Raw genomic sequence first — 21,780 nt, 5'->3', positions numbered from 1 at the left:
GTGCTAGCCTCTTTCCTGTGCCAATTGCCACCTATGTCTAACTGGTCAGTGCAAACACAGAACATACCCACTGTTCCAGAATGTTCTATAGGACAGCACTGCCCTGGAATTAAGTAGAAAACAACTTTAGGTATATTTCTTTTTTTTTTTTTTTTTTGGTTCTTTTTTTTCCGGAGCTGGGGACCGAACCCAGGGCCTTGCGCTTCCTAGGTAAGCGCTCTACCACTGAGCTAAATCCCCAGCCCCCTAGGTATATTTCTAAGGCAAAACAAAGATTTCAAAAAAGTCTGACACAGCAACCGATGCCCTGGGGCAGGGAGTGGTGGGGCGGTGTCCCAGGGAGCACTCACATGTGGAACAGGTCCCCAGTGTTCACTTGGTCACTGTGTATTGTCACCCCTTCCTGTCTTATTGAATTATGAAACTTATTGGTGGGTTTTTATGAAATCGATTGTCGATCCCCACTTGTGCATGCATGTGTGCGTGCATGTGTACTGAGATCAATCCTAAAGCATCACACAGGCTGACCAAGGACTTCTCGTTAGAGGGAAGGGGCAGACAAGGCAGGAGGGGATGGGGGTCAGTCAAGGGTGGGTGTGGAGAAGGAAGGAAACTCAAGGACAGCGGAAAAGTTCAGTCAGAGACAAGAGATGAGGAACAGTGCCTGGAGAGAAGGGACAGAGGAAGAAAGGGAAAAGGTGGGGCTGGGGATTTAGCTCAGTGGTAGAGCACTTACCTAGGAAGCGCAAGGCCCTGGGTTCGGTCCCCAGCTCCGAAAAAAAAGAACCAAAAAAAAAAAAAAAAAAAGAAAGAAAGAAAGGGAAAAGGCAGAGCGTGGCATCTGAAGTGCAGGGACAGCATGGGATAGGATCTGAAGGGAGGATCTGACAGAAGGCCCAAGCTGGCGGCCAGAAAACCCAGGGAAGGGACAGAGAGAGCAGGCCTGAGTTATCCAGTCATTGGTCACAACAGTGTATCTGCTCAGTCCTTCTAGTGAAGATCAAATGCTACATGCCCATCTCTCCCCAGCCGCCTTGCATCTTCCTGACTGGCCTTCTCCTACTGCGCTCATCTTACCCTCGCTCCTCTCTGTCCCTTCCATCCCTTCCAAGGTTTGCTGGCCTCCCCATGCTGCCCTCCCCCACTTGCCACCGCTTGCTGACTTAGCTTAACTCTGACCTTGAGTTGATGAGGGCGAGTCCTATCTCCTTCGAGCACCCTCTCATGATCAACCTGGGGCTCAGAGTGAAGATGCTAATGTCTCGCTTCACAGGGGGGTGAGTGGATTAATGAGTGAACAGATGTCAAATCTGAGGTCTAGAGAGTGGCCAGAAATAGGTCTGCACAGTGGGACTCGGAAGAGAAAGAGGAAGCTTGGGCTGGAGAGATGGCTCAGCGGTTAAGAGCACTGACTGCTCTTCCAGAGGTCCTGAGTTCAATTCCCAGCACCCACATGGTGGCTCACAACCATCTGTAACAGATTCTGGTGTATCTCAAGATGTACAATGTATTCATATCCATTAAAAAATATTAAAAAAAAAAAGAGGGGCTGAACCAGATGACATCTGCAACCCCTTCTAGCCTAGAAAACCAGGCCAACAGGTGGATAGCTGAGCTACCCTCAGAGCCTGGGGCTGTCCCCTTGGGGGAGCTGTCCCTTGTCTTCTGAGTATTCTGAGGGAACCAGCTCTTGTCAAGTGCTCTGTGGTCTACATTGTCAGAAAACCTTTGGAGTGGGGTCAGAGTTCAGCAGAGCAGAGATGCATGCGTGACCCCAAATTCTAATGATGCATATCTATTCCTGGCTCAGCACCACACAGACTGCAGGCTTTGGAACACATCTCAACAGTCAGGGGACACAGAAGAGCTGAAAGAGCCTGCCAGTCAAAATAGAAAGCGCCCATGCTGAATGTTTTTTTTTTTTTTTTGAATGCTAGGTCAAATGAGTCAAATGGACTTCTTGGAGCCCCAGATACTGGAGCACATGGAAGCGCCACGCTGTTCTTTTTTAAAGAAAGACAAGTGTTTTCTCTACTCCTTGCAAGAGGAGAATTCGAACAGGAGGATTTTGCTTGTGGGGCTGAAATGGGAGCGAGTGTGAACCACCGCCTGACAGAGAAGAGAAGACTCCTGGGATGCTTAGGAGGGAAGGAGGCTGGGGGAAATGGCTGGAGCTTTCAGGATCCCACAGGTCTGGAATGTGGACAGAGAGGACCAGGACCCCTGGGGTCTAGAGTCTGTCTGTGATCAAAGGGCTGCAAGGGATGTGCAGGGACACTGAGTGGTCCTGGGGTCTCAAGTTGTGCCAAAGCTGCAAAGGACGTGCATGTGGACCAGTTGGGGTGCTGGGTTCAGCCTGGAAGTGGCCACCACACTGGAGGCAGGTCCCCAGGAGTCTACTGTCAGGACAAGCCTTCAGACTAACCTGCCGCTATCCACCTGTGCCCAGAGCCTTCTCCCTTGGCTTTTGGGGTAGGGGCTGGGTTAACCCACTTATCCTGTCTCCACTTTCCGGGAGCCCCGAGCCTGGCCCTTCAGTCTCGGGGCGCCCTCACCTCCACCAGCGGGTAGGCGATCTCGTTGTAGATCTGCTCGGTGAAGTGTTCTATGTAGTAGGCTCCATCGAAGGTGAACTGCTTTGGGGGTTCGTCCGCCGCTCCCGGGTTCTGAATGAAGCACTGGCCGCGCGCACAGTCCACAGTCACCACCGACTGGCAGTTCAGCTCGCGCTCGCGCTTGTTCATGGGCCGGCAGCGCACGACCACCTTCACTGACTCCGAGGCCATGGCTGCCCGGGGGCGTGGCCCGGACCAGGGGGTGGAGCCAGAGCCCGCGCGGGGCGGGGCCTGGCGGCGGGGGCGGGGCCGCAGCAGGGGGCCGGGACTCCCCGCGGGGCACGCTGAGAGCCGCAGGGGCTCGGCGGATAAGTGTCCGGGCTGGAGCCCGGGCCGCCGCCTCCCGCGCCCGGGCTCGCCCGTCCCTGAGGCCCGGCCCGGGCGGGGAACGGGGGATCCGCGCTGCAGGCGCCGCCGCACGACCCGAGCCCCGGAGCTGGCCGGGTCACGCTAGCGCTCGTGCTCGCCGTCTCGGCGTTCGCCGTTGCTGAGCAACGTCCGTGACGTCACAGGACGGAACGGTGAGTGCGGGGGAGAGCCCGGGACAGGGGATACACCAGGGTGTTAGGAACTACTCTGTCCCATCCTCTGCTCTCTCTCAGGTCTCGCAGCTCCAGCCCAGTGAGGTTCAGCAACCAGGCAGAGTTGGCCAGGGTAAGACTTGGAGCCCACATCTGACTCCACTTCCCTCAGGGGTCAGAGACTGAGACCGACAAGGACTTCACTGCCCCCTATCCACAGCCCTAAGAGTCCATATTTTAAGACAGAAAAACTGGACCAGCAAGATGGCTCACATAATGAAAGGCTCTTGCAGCCATGCCCATGTTGTCCCCGGGACCCACACTGTGGAAGGACTCTTGCAAGCCGGTCCACACACATAAATAAATACATTTGAAAAAAATTAAAAAAAAAAAAAGACAAAAACCGGTTTGGAGAGATGACTCAGCGGTTAAGAGCACTAACTGCCCTCTACCACTGGTTCTAAGTTCAAGTCCCAGCAACCACGTGGTGGCTCACAACCATCTGTAAAGGGATCCAATGCCTCCTCCTGCTGTGTCAGACACACCAGCTACAGTGTACTCATAAAATAAATAAATAAATAAATAAATAAATAAATAAATAAATCTTTTTTTTTTTTTTGGTTCTTTTTTTCGGAGCTGGGGACCGAACCCAGGGCCTTGCGCTTCCTAGGTAAGCGCTCTACCACTGAGCTAAGTCCCCAGCCCCAATAAATCTTTTTTTAAAAAAGACAAAAAACTTTTGGAGTTAAGTCTTTCTGCTGGAATGGCCACACAGCCTAACCTCCTGACCCAGTCTGAGCCACCAACCACCCATTTGCAATGCTCCCATAAGTTCTGAGGCACAAAAACACCATCAGCCATTTGACAGGCTCTGGGAAGACAGTCTCTTGCAGTCTAGTAGGGGAAACTAACATTCACATATTAACATTCACACGTGCGTGCGCTCACACGGACACACGGGCACACACGGGCACGGGCACACTCACACACCAAAGGATGACTACAAATGAACCGTTTCTGTGGATCATCTTTAAAAGGATCCTCTGTCCGCTGTAGGGAGTCAGAATTATCTTGGCTCTAACTGGAGCTGAAGTTAGGTTCAGACAGACCTGGGCTATTCAAAGCACCTGGTACACTTTGCTGAGACAGTAAGAAGCCTGAGTTACCATATACATGTGTGTGCTCACGTACGTACGTGTGTGTGTGTGTGTGTGTGTGTGCGCGCTCGTACATTTGCACGGATGCATGAATGCACACCCAATGAATGTGGCGGTCAGAGGACACAACCTACAGGACATGGGTCTCTTCTTCCACCAAGTGGGACCAAGGGATCAAACTCAGGTCAGCAGGTTTGACAAAATGCACTGAATCAGCTCACAGGCCCCTCTAGCTCAGAAGACCTCTCCATGAAACCTCACCTCCCAGACCCTTCAGACCTTTCTGGGCCCTGGTGGCCAGGACCTCAGGCAGGCTCACTGTTCTGTTCCAGCTGAGGGATGTCTGACAAACAAAAGCAAAACAGGAAAACAATGGTGACGATTGGCTACTCAAGGAACTTCTGTAATGGACTGTGAAGAATGTGGTTTATTTGTCTCAGAGTGCACACAGGAGAGCCGTGGTGGTGGTCTGCACAGAGACAGAGCCATGGCCTGTAAGAAAGACACTGTCTGAACACAGGGGCTCCAGACGGTGCTGTTTGTACCATGCGATCAATAAATGCTTTGGAAAGAATGTCAAAAGGGCATGGGGAAGGCTGGTCCCTTGGCTGTGTGGAGTGTCTCCTGGTATCGTACACATGGGTGATTCACACTACGAACCCTCCAGTTGGTGAGCCCTGGACTAGCATCTGGGCCAAGTTGTTAACAAGTTTCCTTGGGTGGAACTCTCTGGGGCGGGGCACAGGATATGCTAATCTCTCAGCTCAGTGGGAACCAGGCCCTACTCAGGGAGCAGGCATGGTGGTGGGCATGGCACAGAAGGATTACTGCTCATCATCAGTCTAGAGGTGGTAGTGTCTCCAGTGAAGGAGTTCCGCAGGCACCTTTCTCTCCATCCCTCACAAGATACCTCTCACTTGAAAGAAATGGCACTGTACTGAGCTAAGGGCTTGGATCCGAAATCCAAAACCTGTGGCTTCCACTGAAACCTGTGGCATCCAAGGCACTAAACAAGGACATCCCTCCTCTCTGCCCACACCTCTGCTTCCAAAGCTAATCTGTCTTGTTGTTGTTTTTTATTTTATTTTATTTTTTGAGGCAGGGTTTCGCAGAGTAGCCCTGGATGTCCTGGAACTTCCTCTGTAGACCAGGCTGGCCTCAAACTCCTAGAGATCTGTCTGCCTCCACCCTCTAAACATTGGGACTAAAGGTGGGCACTGCCACCACTTAAGAAGTTTGTTCTTGGGGTTGGGGATTTAGCTCAGTGGTAGAGCGCTTGCCTAGCAAGAGCAAGGCCCTGGGTTCGGTCCCCGGCTCCGAAAAAAAGAAAAAAAAAAAGTTTGTTCTTTTGGGTAGATTCATATATTCTGCAGAGTTGATTTAAGGGACACTTGAATTTGTCATTCCCTGGCTAGACCCTCTAGGATATGTCCCTGGACTGGCCCTTGCTAAGGTCACCTCCCCTCCATGAGGCTTGCATTAATCCTAGTTCTCCACCGCAAACAGGGCTGAGGTGATCAGTGCCAGCCATGCCCAACGGTCAGCTCTGTGTTAGAGGAAACACCAGCATTAAGTGACTTCCTAAAGCAGCCACCAAGCCGACTGCGGTGTGCTCACTACTAGCCCCACTCAAAGTGACTCCAGGAAATGAGCTGAAGGTGCAAGCCAGAAACTCCCTAAGGCTCTGGTTCCCTATGGGGAGCGTTCTGGGGTTCCCCACCCAGCAGAGGCTTCGCCTCCTCCAGCAAAGACTGCACCCACATCATGAACTGCTGGGGAAGCCTCTGCACAAGGACAGTAGGAACCTAGCAGTGGCCACTTCCCCAAAGTCATCTAGAGTTACCAGCCCTCTGGCTTTACATGTTCATCCTGGTACCTCAGCTGGCCCCAGGTCCTGGGAGAGGTCCTGTTATCTCCACCTCCAACCTCAGGGCTCCTCTCCCATGGCAGTGAAGTGATGGAAGGGCCAATCAAGGGGCAGATTGACCTGTCTGGAGCTGGTGACCAGTGGGTGGGGTGCAAGAAGGGCAGAATGACCGTTGCCACCCAGGGGCCAAGGCAAGGCTGGGCCCACAGGGGACTGAGGGCTGGCTGTGTGCTAGCCCAGGCCTTGCAATTCTGCCTCAGACTTGGCATGGCTGAGGGGCCGCAGAGTCCGTGGGAACCTGCCCTCAGGACCGGAGTCCTGCTCTTCGTAGGTAGGGTTGAGCCGGCCCATGCTGAGTGGACAGAAGAGGCTGCGCTCCATCCCGGCGTGGCTCTCCACCAGGGCCTCCAGGCTGGGGAACTCTGCAGGCAGGTGCTGGGGAGGAAAGTCCTTAGCGTTGGTCCCCTGCCCCACAGTTCATGCACCCCACCCCTACCCTGGTCTCCATCACGTGCCTGCCATTCAGAAAGCAGGGAGATAAATTCAGGAAGGGAGAAGGTGCGGTAACCGTGTTGCCAGTCACCGCGTCCTCCCTCTGCCCTGCCTGGCCAGCCCTGAGGCAGCTCGTACAGCTAGCTGCTGTGTAAAAGCCTTGTCAGCTCAGTCCTGGAAACCAGTGACGGGAGGCTGTGCGGGTTTGGGTCAGCACTCCTAGAGACAACTAGAGGGAGAACCTCAGTGGTACACACCTCAGCGATTCACCCTGAACCCTGTGGTCAGCACCCAGTCAGCAAGCGAGAAGTAAAGGCTCTCAGCACTGGAAGGCAGAGGCGGGCGATCTCTGAGTTTCAGGCCAGCCTGGTCTACATAGTGAGTCCCAGGACAGCCAGGGCCACACAGAGAGATGCTGGTTCCAAAACCAACCAAACAAACAAACAATCAAGCACAACAGAAGCCCCGAAGAACAGAAACAGAGCTTGCAGAGCCCAGTCCACGGGAATGGACTAGGATAAGGGGCGGGGCCAGAGAGCTCCCGGTGAGGGGACAGGAGCTCAGAAGTGAGGTGGGCTCAGGAGCTCTAAGACAGTTAAAGAGCAGGGGAAGAATTACCAGGGATGGAGGCAGTGGCGGGGCAGGGCGGGGCTGGATGGCCCAGGGGATAACCCTACAATCTCACCTCTAGGCAGTACCGGCCTAGGTGGTTTCTGAAGACCTGGTGAGACACCACGCCACACTGGGTCCGGACAGACAGGCTCCACTGGCCACTGGTACCTGGCTCGGGCCACAGCAGGAAGGCCCCATGCACATCTCTCCGAAGCAGGGCAAGAGCACAGGACCTAAGGGGAGGGAGCCAAGGTTAAGGCCACCAATCTGACTCTAGACTGTTGTCTTGGCAAGGGATGTACTAGCCCCAAGAACTTAGTGGCAGTGGTAAAAGACTGAGCGTGTGACCTCTAAAGTTCTGAACCAGAGCAGCCATTCAGTGAATGTTAGTCGAAGCAACTCAAGGCCTCTGGGGACATGATTTGCTGACTTCAAGGCTCTGGTTAGGGCCTTTCTGAGAAACTGAGGTCTGGGCAGAGGAAGTCATGGCCTGAGATCACCTAGCCTGGGAGTACCCCACACTCAGCAGTTAAAGTTCACACACTCTGCCTATGTAACCTGTGTCCATGGGACAAAGAGTCTACCTCACATTTTTATACCCAACCCAAGGGTCTGGACTTTGGGCTAGGACAGAACTCCCTTACCTGGAAAGGCCAGCAAAGGCCCAGATGTTCTCTGTCAGGCTTCCCTCATTCTCCACCAGGCACGAGGGGCTACCAGGGCCACGGGGCCATGCCTCCCATGCAGCAGGAACTATGGAGACCACGAAGGTCAGAGGAAGCATGGCGCAACCTCCTAATGCCAGACCCGCCCCTCTATCACCAACCCCTATCCTGTGGTTTGTCCCCCCCACCAAACCTCTTCCCCAACCTGACAGTCACACATCTGGTCCCTCAACGGAAACTCCATACAGAGTTGCTTAGTGGCCTGCATAAGCCCTCAAGCTTGATGTACCCTCACATGCAGAGGCAGTCAAGGGAGGAGGGTGGGTACAAGGGGGCTACAGCCTCAAAAGAACATGCATGAACCCCCACCCTACTGCCAAGTCTACTAGCCCAGCCAGCCCCCTCCAACAACTCACAGGCTTCCCGGGCTGACAGCTGCAGTTGTGTCTCATAGGTGCAGCCTCGGTAGGCCCCGGAGCGGATCACCTTGCTGCGAATGGCCTTCTTGCGCACCAGTGTGGGTGAGCAGTAGGGGTTCCCTAGACGAATGTGACGGGTGCCCCCACGGCCCTCTGGCTCTGGCAGCTCCTTCTAGGGCACCAAGAGGGGCCCATAGGCAGGCAGATTCAGACCCATCTGTTTGAGAATGGATGAAGCCCACCCCTGCAGCGTAACCCCCAAACCCTTGATTCTTTCCCCCGACCCCTGCATACCCCATTACTGCCCAGTAGCCCTTCTGCAGGAAGCCGCCGGAAGGACACCAGGGCATGGACATTCTGTGACAGCTGATCCCGGCTGAAGGGCTCCCGCACTAACGCAGGGGCCACCCCAGGGCTGCAGAGCGGCTTCAGGGACATGTCCCCTCCAGGCACCAGGGAGGGCTCAGGCTGCGCCCTCTCCTCAGGGTGTTGCAAGAGGTAAGCAAGCTGGAAGGATCGGCAGAGCAGCAGGTACAGGATATTAATCTAGGACAGGAAGGGTAGACTCAGCGGTAGCAGCCTCCTGGAACGAACGCCTCAGGCACCAGCTCTCTCCAGGGCTACAAATGGCCCCTTAACTTCCGGTGTTGCTCACAAAGAAACTTCCTGGGAAAACTCCTACCTAACCCTCAAAATCTCACCGCGTGCAGCGTCTGTTACCAGTTCTCTCTGGTCGCATCACTGCTAAGTCACTCTGTGCCAAGTATCATGCCGGGTGCAGAGAGTACAACCCTGGGCCCAGTACACTCCTACCTAAGAGGCTCAGGCCCACGACACCGCCAGAAAGTGGATAAGCGGCTTCGCCTGGCTCTGCAACTTAAGAGCTGTTGGGTGACCCAGGGCAGAACGCAGAGCAGCTCATCCTCATCCTCACCTCCCCATGACCCTCTGAGGACTCAAGGGCACTGAAAACTCTCAGCACTTGTCTGGGGCCTGAACATGGCATTCAACACTCACACAATCCAGACCCAGCCTGTTGGAACCATCGGCTTCAGCCCCCTGTCACCCAGGATCCACATCGAGAGGTGAGAGCAAATGCTGGGACTGACTATGTGACTGGCTGCCACAGATCTGTCATTCACTGTGACCACACCTGCCCAGGACCTACCCCATCCACTACACAGCCACACAGGACCACCTAAGGACAGCTCAAAACCTGGATACGAGCTCTGCTGCTAAAGGGCTCAAGTCTCTGTCAGTAGGGCTGGAGTGTGGTTCATGTTACAGGTGGACTAGACTTTGAAGGGTGACGGGAAGGAGGAAGGAGGAAGGAGGGCGGGCTCTCGACAGGAGTCCTGGCTAGTTTTGCTCCTGGCCCCAGGGAATGTCAAGGGTGCTGACAGGCTACACACAGTCCTAAGCCCTGTGGTGGGGCATGGATTCACTCCCCACCTCCTGCAACCTGAGGACAGTGCAGCCCCCAGTCTCCAGTACCTCTCCAGGCTGGCTCCCCACAAAGAGATGACAGAAAAGCTTGCTGGCTGGGCTGCGTGGGTTCCGGGCAACAAAAGCAAACTGGCAGGCGGCTGGGTTCCAGGTGGCATAGAGGATGCGCTTCAGAGCATGGGCCATGAGGAGCACCTGCGAGGCATTGTGGTGACAGCAGGCCTCAGACACTCACATGCGTGGTGGCAGTGGCCCGAGGACCTCCCATGTCTGGCGTAGGCCACCCACCTCCTGGAGTGAAGAGACCCTTCTTTCCCCAAGGCCCGCCAAGCCTAGCCTTTACTGCCCATAGCCCTGGGCCTGCTGCAGACATGTAGGTCAGGATGGCCACTCCAAGTTAGAGAACCAAGGGACAGAACAGTGACCCAGTGGTCTCTGGCTGGAACTGCACAGAGGTGGTGGCAACAGGCCCAGGGTTATTATATGCTTGGTCTCTGAGGTAGGAATGTTGGGGCTTCAAATCCTAGCTCTGCCATTCACTCTGCTTGTGATGACAGTCCCCTGAGTGTCTCTTGCTGTCACATCCAATAGTAACAATACCTCAGGCAGGTGAGGCAGGACCCCAGGGTACTACCACCAGCATTGGGCCTTCTCATGTAAAGGGCCTGCAGCTGTACACCATACCATGGCGGGCAATGGGCAGCCATGTTGTTTGTGCAATGAGTAGCCAGGGAGAGATGGGCAAGATGCAAGATCTCCCTGCCCTCTCTAGTCCATAGCTGTCCACAGTCACTGGCCAATGCTGGGTTGGGCATTTAGACAATCTCATGGGATATTTAAGATATTTAAGACTCGGGGTCTCTAAAGCTTCGACGAGGTAAGCAATTGTCTGAGCTTGTCCTAGGGGGCCATGGGACAAACTATAAGCAGACCATACCCCCTCTGCTCTTCACTGCCCGGCTTCCCCTGCCCCTCCTACCTCGCCCTCCCCACTGTAGATCTTGAGACCCTGAAGACTGAATTTCAGGATGACGGCCCGGCGTCGGGAACAGTCCTGAGGGGAAGACAGTTGGCAGAGGCAGACGTCATTTCCCAGGCCTGGCCTTCTGTGGTTTTCTGCCCCAGCATCCTTCATCAAGGCTGCTCAGCCAGTTCTGACACCCCCGCCTAGGGACAGAGGCCTGGGCCACAAACCCCCAACATTCAAGCTATGACCTGTGGGGCATGGGTCCCCAGGCATCTAGGAAGAGTCCTGAAGCCTGGAACTTACCAGGTCACCTCTCAGAAGACCTTTGGCTCCCACCCTCCCTGGGCATCGTGTGCCCTCAGAGCTCCGTCCGAGTTTGATATTCATGGCGTCCACCCTTGGCTTATGTTCGCCACGCCCACCTCTCACCTGCAGGGCCCACAGATGCTGCTGTACAAGGCACACGCTCTCCTGAGTGTCCAAATCATCCACAGGAAAGGATCCCACGTACTGGTGGTGATGGGGAGAAGCAAGGCAGGGAAGTAAGGCCCAGAACTCAATGGGCCTTAAATGGGAGGGGCACACACTATCCCGCCGTGCAGGCAAGCTGTACGCAATGTCTAAGCACTGTCTTTGGAGGCCAGAGTTCTCGGCTAAGGTTCTCAGCAGGTGACCCTGGTCGGGTATATACACACATCCACTCCAAAGGACAGACGGAGTCTGGTCTTTGGGCCCCAGGTCCTCCCCAACCCCAGGGAGCAGTCACCCCGCAACTCCCTTCCAGAACACACAGGACAGGCACCCACCCACCTGGGCGAACTTGGCAATGCACCTGGGCCGGTAGGGTGCAGGCCCACAGTCGGAGGCCCTTCGGGCCCCGGCCCCAGCCCTCTGCATGGTCCCCAGCGTACCCAGCTTCACGATTCGCGGAGAGGAGGCTAGGAAGGGCGGGGGGGGGGGAGAGGTTGGTTTTCAGGCAGTTGGCTGAAGGCCCTCTGTCAAGGGCTGGCGTGCTTGTTCAAATTTGCTCGCTCCCGCACTCATTCATTCATTCATTCATTCAGCCAACTAATAAATCCACTGAGCAAATGCTAGGTGCTCACCAGTGTCCTGGGCATGTGACAGGGACAAAAGACCAATTCTTACTGCTTAGGGAGCAAGGTGGGGGAACTCGAGAATAAGCCTTAATCAGGTGAGACGGTGGGAAGACGGAGAGAGGCAACAGGAGGGGCTGGGGCTGCACTGGGTGGTGTGTGGGGAGCGGTCAGAGTGGGATGGTTCCTGGCATGGGTCGCTGAGCCAGATCTGGGGTTAGAGCACTCACTGGGCCCTCTGTGGCAGGGATGGGCGCGGGGAGCTGGTAGAAAAATAAAACCAGTTGTTAGTGCTTGAAAGAACTGACGTCTGCCTACAGTTCAAACTTCTCAGGAAGCTAAGGCAGGAGGACCAAGTCATTTGAACCCAGGAGTTCAGGGATAGGCTGGACAATAGAAGACCCCCCCAACACGAGACACTCCCCCCCCAAAAAAAAATCAAAACAGGTCTCATAGGGAGAGCAGGAGTCCGGAAGAGTCCATCGAAAGGTAGGGGTTAACTGTAGCAAGAAGAGAAGGCAGAAAAAACCTGAGCTGGGGCCTGAGGCAGATTACCAAAGCAGCAGGCTGCACAGCACCCAAGATCAGCCCAAGAACGAGACTTAACCCTGTGGACGGTGGGGAAGCCATAGCTGGCCCTGGGGCAGGAACAGTGCACAGGGGTGGGGGTGGGGGTGGGGATGGAGGGTGGGTGGTCCGGAGCTGGACAGCTCCCTTAGATGATCTCAGGGGCCGGTTCGAAAGGCTGCTGGCTCATGTGCCCAGCCTGACTCCCTTCCTGAATCCCAAAGCCCTTGGCAGAGTATGAAACCCACAACCCTTGACAACGAAGCGCTGGTGCTGAGGGGAGTGCAGAGAAGACGGACATGGGCCCAGGAGATGGACAAACAGCACTCCTGCCTGGTCCTGTTTTGGTTTCCCTGGGACCCTTAGCCAGATGCACAGGTGGAAGACAGAAGTCCTGTGTGACAGACGCGTCAATGGACCAGTCGTTGGGGGAAAGTCTATGCTTGGGTCCCTGCAAACTCAGCATCCTCAGGGACACTGTAAGACACCTGCCCTCTCCCGGATTCTCTCCAGCCTTCTTGCAATCATTGGCTCGGGTCAGAGAGGCACAAGTTCTGTGTGGCTTTGGGCCAGCTGCCCCACCTCTCTATGCACTCACTTCCTTTCCTGAAAACCTTGGGTAACGTGAGGTGCCTGGCGAGATGCCAGCCTGACATGGAGCAGGGGATCAGACCTCCAAGCCTGCTGACCGGAAGGGAGCTTGGGAAGATGGCAGCAGAGTCTAGCTTCTTTCAAGACTTCCTGTCCAGGCTACACCAACTGGAAACCCTCAGCCACTGTGAAAGTCAGGCTGGAAAGAAGTTGGCCTGGAGGCTTTGACTCACAGGAGAAAGCAGGAGTTAGTAGTCCTGGAAGTGACACAGCGGCGGGAGTGCTTGGAAAAGGGAGGAGCTTGGACGCCTTAGATTGATGCTCTTAGAACCCCAAAAGGGCCCTACACCTCTGCCTGCCAGTGACCTTCCAGCCAGACTTCAGCCAGGGAGAGCGGGGAAAACAAAGGCAGTAGCCCCGCCCCTCCCCCAGAGCCCACCCAGGCCTCCGCAAGGCTGCTGTCAACCTGCGCTCTGCCAACCTTCCTTTCTAAGCCCGCTCACTTTACAGTCGCCTGTCTCGATGGCACATCTGATGTTTACATAAAGCAGACCACACTCCTGCCACGTGCTGCCTGCCCCTTCCCAGCAGGGGGACCACGGGGCTCCCAGGGAGGCTGGGAAGTGCGTCTTCACTTTCAGGCAGAAGAGAGCAAGGAAGCAGAGACCACAAGACACGCAGCTGGCAAGGAGGCCCACAAGGAAGGGGGAGCGTGGGGGGCGGGGGCGGGGATGGAACAGGGTGAGAAGAAAAGCAACCTCAAAAGAGACAAAGAGGGCTGGAGAGATGGCTCAGTGGTTAAGAGCACTGTCTGCTCTTCCAGAGGTCCTGAGTTCAATTCCCAGCAACCACATGGTGGCTCATATCCATCTGTAAAGAGATCTGATGCCCTTGTCTGTACCTCGTGTGTATCTGAAGACAGTTACAGTGGACTTATATATAATAAATAAATAAATCTTAAAAAAAAAAAAGAGACAAAGAGGGCTGACAAGAGCCCTTCACACCCTGCTTGCGCAACAGCCTGGCAAACACGGGGTAAAGAGCCAAGGGTCAGCAAACACACACACACACACACACACACACAGACACAGACACAGACACACACACACACACAGAGAGAGAGAGAGAGAGAGAGAGAGAGAGAGAGAGAGAGAGAGAGAGCAGCTTGCCAAGTGCCCTGTGGGCACTGAGTTAGGGAAGGGGGTGGGGAGGATGGACAGCATCCTCATATTTAGCCTCCCCCAAAACAGGAACTTTTCCCCACCCACCCCCCTTCCAGTCTGACCCTGCCTTAAACCAAGAACACCAAGGTTCACTGAAACCTTGGACTGCACACCCAACTAATCTGTTTGAACCAAATAAGTTTTCCACAGGGGTCTGTCTGCCGGGCCAGGTCGTTTCTACACAGACACACAGTTGGCTTCTATTTTCCGGGGCTGAGGTCTCCTTAGGAGCAGAGGACTGGCTATGTTAATTCTATACTTCACGTCCAATCACAGGGTCCTGTGCGCCTAAAACTCAACAATCTATCCATCCGGTACTGGGAGACTGACTACCCAGCCTGCAGACCCCAGCGGCTTGACTAAAGACATACACCACAGGAGGGGGAGCTGGCAAACCCAGGACTCTCTGCCTAGGTTTACAGTCTATGGGTCCCCAAGCAGGCATCCATTCTTGGTACACACTGGGTCTGTATGTGTGCAGGAATAGATGCCATTAACCTCATAGCTGCAACAACTCAGGCTCTGGGGATGGAACTGTTTAGAAATACAGGATTCCCTCTCCCAGCCCAGCACACCACTGATACCAACCCCCACAGGTCCTGGACCCGCGCAACAAGGGACGGAACTGGGGTTCAGCAGTTTTGGCTGGTGTGACCTTGGCCTGCCAGCCTCCAGTTCCTCAGCAGTGAAGGGGCTGTTCATCAGCCTCTGTTCCTCCCGAAATCTATGTGGACGCGCGAGCACACAGGCTGGATGGGGAAGACGCAGAAATGATAGAGCCTGGAGGTGTCGAGCGTGTTGCGAGCGCTGACAGCGATCTCGCAAGCGTCACCATTCCCACGCAGCGCTAGGTCCTCGAGGGGGCTCAGGTGCCCCGGCGCTAGGCAGGGATGGTGAAGAGGACCGAGGTCATGGCAACTGCTGGCAGAGAGAGGTGGGGATGCAGCTCGCTCTGGGCGACCCTCCCCCGGAGGGTCCCCAGGCGCACTCACCGCTGCTGCCGCGCCTCCTGGCAGGTCTCACAGCTCGGATCCCCGCAACATCCGCGCCAACCCAGCGCCCGGCCCGCCCCACCCCCGCCCACACCCCCGCCCCCGCAGCGCGCGCCCCCCACGTGGCCCTGGGACCCGACCCTTGGGCATCACCTGGCGGCGGCGCCGGCCTCACCAGCCAATCGGAGCCGCTCCGCTCGACCGTACCGCCCAATCAGAGGCTGCGAGGGTCCCTGGCTCCGCCCACGCTGCGGCCGGAGCTGGCTCCGCCTTGTCGCTCTTCCTCCACGAAGCTGTCCCGGCTCGCTGAGCTCAGGGCATCTCCAGTCGTCTGCCACTCCACTAGATCTGCACGGTCGCTCAATGACCACGCAGTTCCACTCCTTCACACGCAAATGGCAGAGGACTTGGTGGCAGGTATCCCCTCACCGGGTGGAGATTGATTGGGCCGCTCAGCTAGGGTCCAGCACAGAGCGGTGACTCTGTCCTTCGGGCCTCACGGAAATCCACTTAGATGGGGAAATGGTGAGTGAATTTAGCCAGCGCGCGCACGGAGCCGAGAGGGCGGGCCCTTCTGATCCCATTAGGTGAGGAGCGCAGTAGGTGGCCCAAATAAATCGCAAATCCGAGACAGGCAAGCGCTTGGTGTGTATTAAACCCGAAATCTACAGAGAGAACGCATGAGAAACTGCCCGTACGGCACCCCACAGAAATCCTGGACTCAAGGGCTCAGGCCCAGGGAAGAACACCCGGCAGATAACCAAGCGGGCGAGAAGGTGGACCTGAATCTGCAGCCTCAGGGGAGTTTCCAGGGGCAGGTGTGCTCCACTCTAGGCATCCCTTGTCTTTGCAGAGCTCCTAACACCTCTCCAGAGGCAAGGTGAGGTGTGACTGTTGCTCATAATGAGGCACGTCTCTCTCTCAAGTGGGCCTTGGATAAACTCTTTAATCGAGTTAATCCTCCAGGGCCTCAGCCACCCCTGACTCAGCCAGGTGAGGACTGAAAGGTGTGACAGGGACACAGGGCTTGGCTAGGCACTGACCTGGTAAATGAAGGGTCAGTAAATTCCGACGATATTTTGAATTTCTTTTGTCTCTGACCTTTGCCCTTTTTTCCCCTGTGCAAAATGGGAAGGGACCTCCCTAACAGTCTCCTGGCCTGGACCGCGGAGGAGCAACGGGGCAAACTCAGTTTACCAAACAGGCAACTCAGGATACATAAAAAAGAAAGGGCTCCCTCCTAACTCTTAAAAAGAAATATTTGAAGCTCCTTACTTCGTCTTAGTTTATTTTAAATTTAGATTTAGTTTTGATTGTGAGCTATGGTTCATTCCTTTTTTTTTTTCTTTCATTTTATCAATTTTCATCTGTATGTGTTTTGCCTGCTTTTGGATCTGTGCACCACACGCATGCCAGGGTTCTTAACCACCAGAGGCATTTCTCTGCCCAGATTTATGAGTGTTTTGCCTGCATGCGTGTTTGTATATCGCGTGCGTGCCTGGGTTCCTCACAGAACAGAAGGCCGGGGTCGCGCTTCCAGAACTAGAATTACAGATGGTTTCGAGCTACCACACGGGTGCTAAGAACACAACCCGGGTCCTCTGGGTGAGCAGCAAATGCTCTTAGTGGCAGAGCCATCTTGCCAGCCCCCAAAACGAATATGGCATTTTTTAAGAGAGGAAAAAAATGTCTGGCATGTACTTTGATGGTAGGACATTTCTCAGGCATGCACAAGGCCAAGTTCAATCCCCACCACGGATAAAAGAAAAACCAGGCAAGGTTTAAGGTACTTGCTGCGGAGACTGACGACCTAAGTTCAATCTTTAGGACCCACATTGTGGAAGAAGACAAACGACTCCTACGAGTTGTCTCCTGCCTTTCAGATGCCCACAACCTTGGATGTGCACACACAGGTAACAACCAAAATGTGATGATGATGATGATGATGATGATGATGATGATGATGATGATAATAATAATAATAATAATAATAATAATAATAAAACGCCTTATAGGCTGGAGAGAGCATAGGGAAACTTAGAGGTTCCAAGTTCAATTCCTACGCCCAGCACCCACATGGTGCTAGCTCACAATGTAATTCCCATTCTGGGGGGAGGGGGAGTCTAATGCTGTTTTCTGGCTGCCATAGGCACCAGGCACACGTGTGGTAGACAACACAGACACAAAACACCCATACACATAAAATCCCAACAGACGAAACACTACATGCTCCAAGGTTTGGCATCAAAGGTGAGAAACTTTGGAGGTGCCAGCCGTCTCTGGACAAGCTGACCTAGTCGCACTAAGAACTGTAGCATGAAGCAGTTGTCACTACCTCGGCTGCCACATGTCATCCAACGTTCCAAACAGCAGGCTCTCCAACTACCACTTCCACTGAACGTGTGACTCACCCGTGCAGGGAGCCTAGAGTTACCCAGACTGAGCACAGAGCCCGATGACATAAGAAAGACAGGCTGGGGCGGGCTAGGGTGGGAGTCATAATTGCCAAATGCATCTCTGTTCACCTTCAAGTCATGGTCACTTCCTGTGAGTCAGTGGCAGTCACTAAGCCACACAGGTGGGAGCTTGCTATCACAATCTTCCCTTTTATCCCAAAGCCCTGAATCCGGCTGTGCGCTTGGCAGCTGACGAATGTGTGTGGGAAGCACAGTGCACATCAGCAGGAAGCTGCTTGCCGGCTGGCTCCCGGGCTGTGTGATCCATCCCCTGCACACCAAGTACCTGAGAAAGGCAGTGCCCCAGGAGAGATGCCGTGTGTCCAACCAGGTCTCATGATTTCCCAGCAGAAAGGAAGAGGTCTGGAAAGAGGGGTGGCTTTTTTCCCAGAAACTTAGCAGTGGGGATGCATTTCCTACAGGAATTCTGTGCAGTACCCAACCCACTCTGTAACACGTACATTGAAAAACGGAAGCCACTAAGCCCCACTTTTGTCTCGTAGCTTGCACACCAAACACCTTCAGTTCTGCTCTTGGTCCTGCTTTTGATCCAGGCTGACGAGGGGGGCCGGCTGATGGCTGCATACATCTTGGAAACTCACAGAGAGCTGCCTAGTTTCCACCAACTGAGCCATCACCCCAGTTCCTTATTACCGCATGTTACCAGCAAATGTAACTTAGACAAACAGGTAAAGTAAGAGACTAAGGATTGACAAGAAGCTCATCAGGTCCCAGGTTCCAGAATAACGCAGTGGAGTGCGGCCGGCAGAGAGGTGGTGGAATGCTACCATTGGCTCATGACTGCTAAGCAGATGTATCTATATGCTGCAACTTTTGCTAGGCATCATGGGAAACGAGCTCCATTTTTTCAAGTTATAAAGTGTAAGGAGCTGCCCATCTTACTGAAGACAGGGCTCCTGGGAAAGCTCCGCATATGGACTGGGTGATGGTGATTCTGGAGTGAGACACGGGGGCGAGCACCAAACAGAAAGCATTCCAGGCGAGCACCTTAGAGTGGCCAAGTATCTGTAGAGTCCTATAAAAGACCTTAGAGGCAGGAATGGCTCAGTGGTTAAGAGCAGGTACAACTCTTGCAAAGGACCTGAGTTCAGTCCCCGATACTCATGCAAGGCCGTTCACACGTGCCTTCTGTAACTCTAGCTCCAGCGGGATCCAATGCTTCTGGCCTCTGAGGCCATACTGTATGACATTCCCACTAATTTTTTTTTTCAGTCTTTTAAAAACTGGAGAGCCAAGCAGATAGTATTTCCCAGTAAAATTTGGCAGCTTTGTCAAAAGCTACACTTAAGTTCAGTGTGGGGTTATTGCCTATAATCCTGGCCCTTGGGAGGCAGAGGCAGGAGATCCACTGCAAGCTCAAAGCTAGAGCACCTAGGGATCTGTGTCTAGACCCTAGTCTGAAAAAACTCAACGGCAAAATGCCTCCAAGTCAGTCTGACTTATGATGATTTCACTTCCTGGTCTTCATGAACAATTCTTTCCAGGGGTAGAAACAGAGACAATTTTAAGAACGATACAAAACATGGAGTGGGAGAGGCAGCTGGAGAGATGGCTCAGGTTAAAGGCGCTGACTGCTCTTCCAGAGGACCAGAGTTCAATTCCCAGCACACCTGGTTGCTCACAACCATCTATAATGGGATCCAATGCCCTCTTCTGGTGTGTCTGAAGACAGCTCCAGTGTATTCACATACATAAAATAAACCTTAAAAAAAAAGTTAAGAGGGGAAGCAATCAAAAATAGTTCGGTATTCAAAGTACATTGACTTGAGGCTGGTGAGATGTCAGAGGGTAAAGGCACTTGCCTGGGTCTGACACGGTAGAATGAGAATCAATTCAAAGTTATCCTCTGATCTCCATATGGGTACCCTAACTAAGCACATGGACACACACACTAACAAAATGTAATTTTTTTTTTTTTTTGGTTCTTTTTTTTTCGGAGCTGGGGACCGAACCCAGGGCCTTGCGCTTAACAAAATGTAATTTTAAAAAAGTATACAGGTGGTAACTCCACCTTCGACAACCTCCTGTGATGTATTATAGAATTTAATTTTCTACCCATAAAACGGAAACTGCTAGGTATGTGATATTATAGTACAAAGCCGGCTATAAACATTGCCACTACTATAGAAATTTCTTTTTTTTTTTAAAGATTTATTTATTTATTATATATAAGTACACTGTAGCTGTCTTCAGATACACCAGAAGAGGGAATCGGATCTCTTTTACAGATGGTTGTGAGCCACCATGTGGTTGCTGGGAATTGAACTCATGACCTCTGAAAGAGCAGTCGGGTGCTCTTAACCGCTGAGCCATCTCTCCAGCCCTAGAAATTTCTATTAAGTGGTTGGGTATGTGCTCTTCGAAAAGCTGTCACCAGGTAGTTGGGAGGTGGCAGACCCTTTAATAGGTAGGAATCTAATGGAAGGAAGTTAGATTACTAGGAGTGTGTGCCCTCACCCTGCCCTGTCTGATCACTGAGAACCTAAGATGTGAGGACTTGAATGAGAACGGCCCCCATAGGCCCATATATTTGAATACCTAGTCCTCGGTTGGTGGAACTGTTTGGGAAGGATAAGGAGGTGTGGCCTTGCTGAAGGTTTGTCACTGGGGTGGGTCTGCTTTGAGGTTTCAAAAGCCCCGCTACTTGCTCTGAGCTCTCTGCTTTGTACTAGTGAATTAAGATGTGAGCTCTCGGCCACTGCTCCAGTGCTACCATGTGTGTCATGCTCCCTGCATGGTGTCCTGGATTCTAACCCTCTAAACCATAAGCCTCAAATTAAACCATTTCTAAGGTGCCTTGGTTGTGGTGTTCTGTGACAGAAATTTAACAATAAGACACAAATTAAAGCCTTTCCTCCATATAGATTATTTCTATTTTGCTACAGAAAGAGGAAGCTAAGTAACAAGTAACAATTAATGAACAAGCCAAGTTTATATCCAAGTGTTGCATTTATTTAAATCTTGTTTTTCCATAAATTACTCAAACTATTGTTGAAAGACATGATTAAAACATCTCTGACTGCTGTGTTGACAGGCATGGGCCAAGCCTGTCCTTTCTGAAATGTGCACAGGACTAGATCTCCTGGAGTTATGCTCATGTGGACGAGGTCCAACCCTTGCTAAACGCCTTTATCACATTGCTGTGGAAAAGTCTCCGAGAATACAGGTTAAGCTAACCATCTTGCTTCTAATGTCTTCTGAGACTCAGTTTTCAACTATGTTGTAGCAGGTGGCGTCAGAGTCTATGAAAACTATAAGCCAGATCCTTAGCCAGACACCCACCTCCTGCATTTGCTCTTCTCTTTTTTTTTTGGAGCTGGGGACCGAACTCAGGGCCTTGCGCTTGCTAGGCAAGCGCTCTACCACTGAGCTAAATCCCTGGAACTGCTGCTCTTCTCATTTAACACAAAAGTCAAAACTATAAATGTATTTTGCAGAGTGCAAAAATCAAGTATTCCCCTATGTCAGGGTAATGGAAGTGTGTGTATCTGACTGCTGGGACTTTTGAGCTGATCCAGGCTTTACTTTTCCCAGGATGTTAAAGCAAACTGTCCTACCTGAACTTTTTGTGAGGCGAATTCAGAGCGGGGAGAGACCTTCATGGCCCCAGCTTCTCACTGTGTGTGTTCCACTGTGTCTGATGAGCGCTCAGCAGACCTCTGTCCAAGCACTCCCGTGTAATACAGATAAACTGACCCTGTGACTCTGGATCCCGTAAGAGCAGAGACTGCTGGCCCAGGTAGCTGACAGTTCCCTGTGAGTAACCAACCGCTGGCAAACAGATGAGGAATTCAAGGTTTCTACAGCAAGGTCCCTGGGGGGCCACTGCCTGTAAGCGTGTGTAACTTTTTTCCAGTCTAAGGATTCACCTGAATTTTGTATATTAATTAACCACAATAGACTAGGTAGGCTCTTATGATGTTGACAAGTCTTTCAATCAAGATGATTCTTCTTTTCTTTTTTCTTTTTTTTTTTTTCTTTTTTTCGGAGCTGGGGACCGAACCCAGGGCCTTGCGCTTCCTAGGCAAGCGCTCTACCACTGAGCTAAATCCCCAACCCCTCTTTTCTTTTTTCA

At 53.1% G+C, this 21,780-nt stretch overlaps 2 protein-coding genes and 1 long non-coding RNA gene across 42 annotated transcripts in view; 1 reads left to right on the top strand and 2 right to left on the bottom strand.

The window, feature by feature from the left end:
* Positions 1 to 3,047, bottom strand: part of Kif17 (kinesin family member 17) — a 37,233-nt gene extending 34,186 nt beyond the window's left edge. For 28 of the 29 annotated variants that reach the window (XR_015620015.1, XR_015620014.1, XR_015620021.1 and 25 more), the window contains exon 1: positions 2,556 to 2,794. Coding sequence is in view for 15 of the 29 variants with exons in the window: in XM_087550694.1 (XP_087406820.1) it covers positions 2,556 to 2,786 (231 nt within the window). In the remaining 14 variants the exon portion in view is untranslated. 29 annotated transcript variants of the gene reach the window in all.
* On the top strand, positions 2,839 to 3,399 carry LOC134487021 (uncharacterized). The gene is made up of 2 exons (XR_015621265.1): positions 2,839 to 3,136; positions 3,218 to 3,399. It is a non-coding gene; the product is annotated as an uncharacterized LOC134487021 (long non-coding RNA).
* Positions 3,400 to 4,702: 1,303 nt separating this feature from the next.
* Sh2d5 (SH2 domain containing 5) lies at positions 4,703 to 15,738 on the bottom strand. 12 transcript variants are annotated; one of them, XM_087550246.1, is made up of 11 exons: positions 15,382 to 15,738; positions 11,865 to 12,118; positions 11,572 to 11,699; positions 11,191 to 11,271; positions 10,774 to 10,848; positions 9,843 to 9,989; positions 8,643 to 8,894; positions 8,346 to 8,520; positions 7,909 to 8,017; positions 7,338 to 7,497; positions 4,703 to 6,595 (listed from the first exon to the last, which is right to left on the bottom strand). In XM_087550246.1, the coding sequence occupies exons 3-11, from the start codon at positions 11,656 to 11,658 to the stop codon at positions 6,392 to 6,394; spliced, it is 1,290 nt and encodes a 429-aa protein (XP_087406372.1). In that variant the 5' UTR covers positions 11,659 to 11,699; positions 11,865 to 12,118; positions 15,382 to 15,738; the 3' UTR covers positions 4,703 to 6,391.
* Between the last annotated feature and the right edge of the window lie 6,042 nt (positions 15,739 to 21,780).

The sequence above is a fragment of the Rattus norvegicus genome, chromosome 5, assembly GCF_021556685.1.
Source record: "Rattus norvegicus strain SHRSP/BbbUtx chromosome 5, alternate assembly SHRSP_T2T, whole genome shotgun sequence".
Taxonomy (NCBI): domain Eukaryota; kingdom Metazoa; phylum Chordata; class Mammalia; order Rodentia; family Muridae; genus Rattus; species Rattus norvegicus.
Note: the sequence above shows the minus strand (reverse complement) of the source record. Positions and strands in the feature narration are given on the sequence as shown.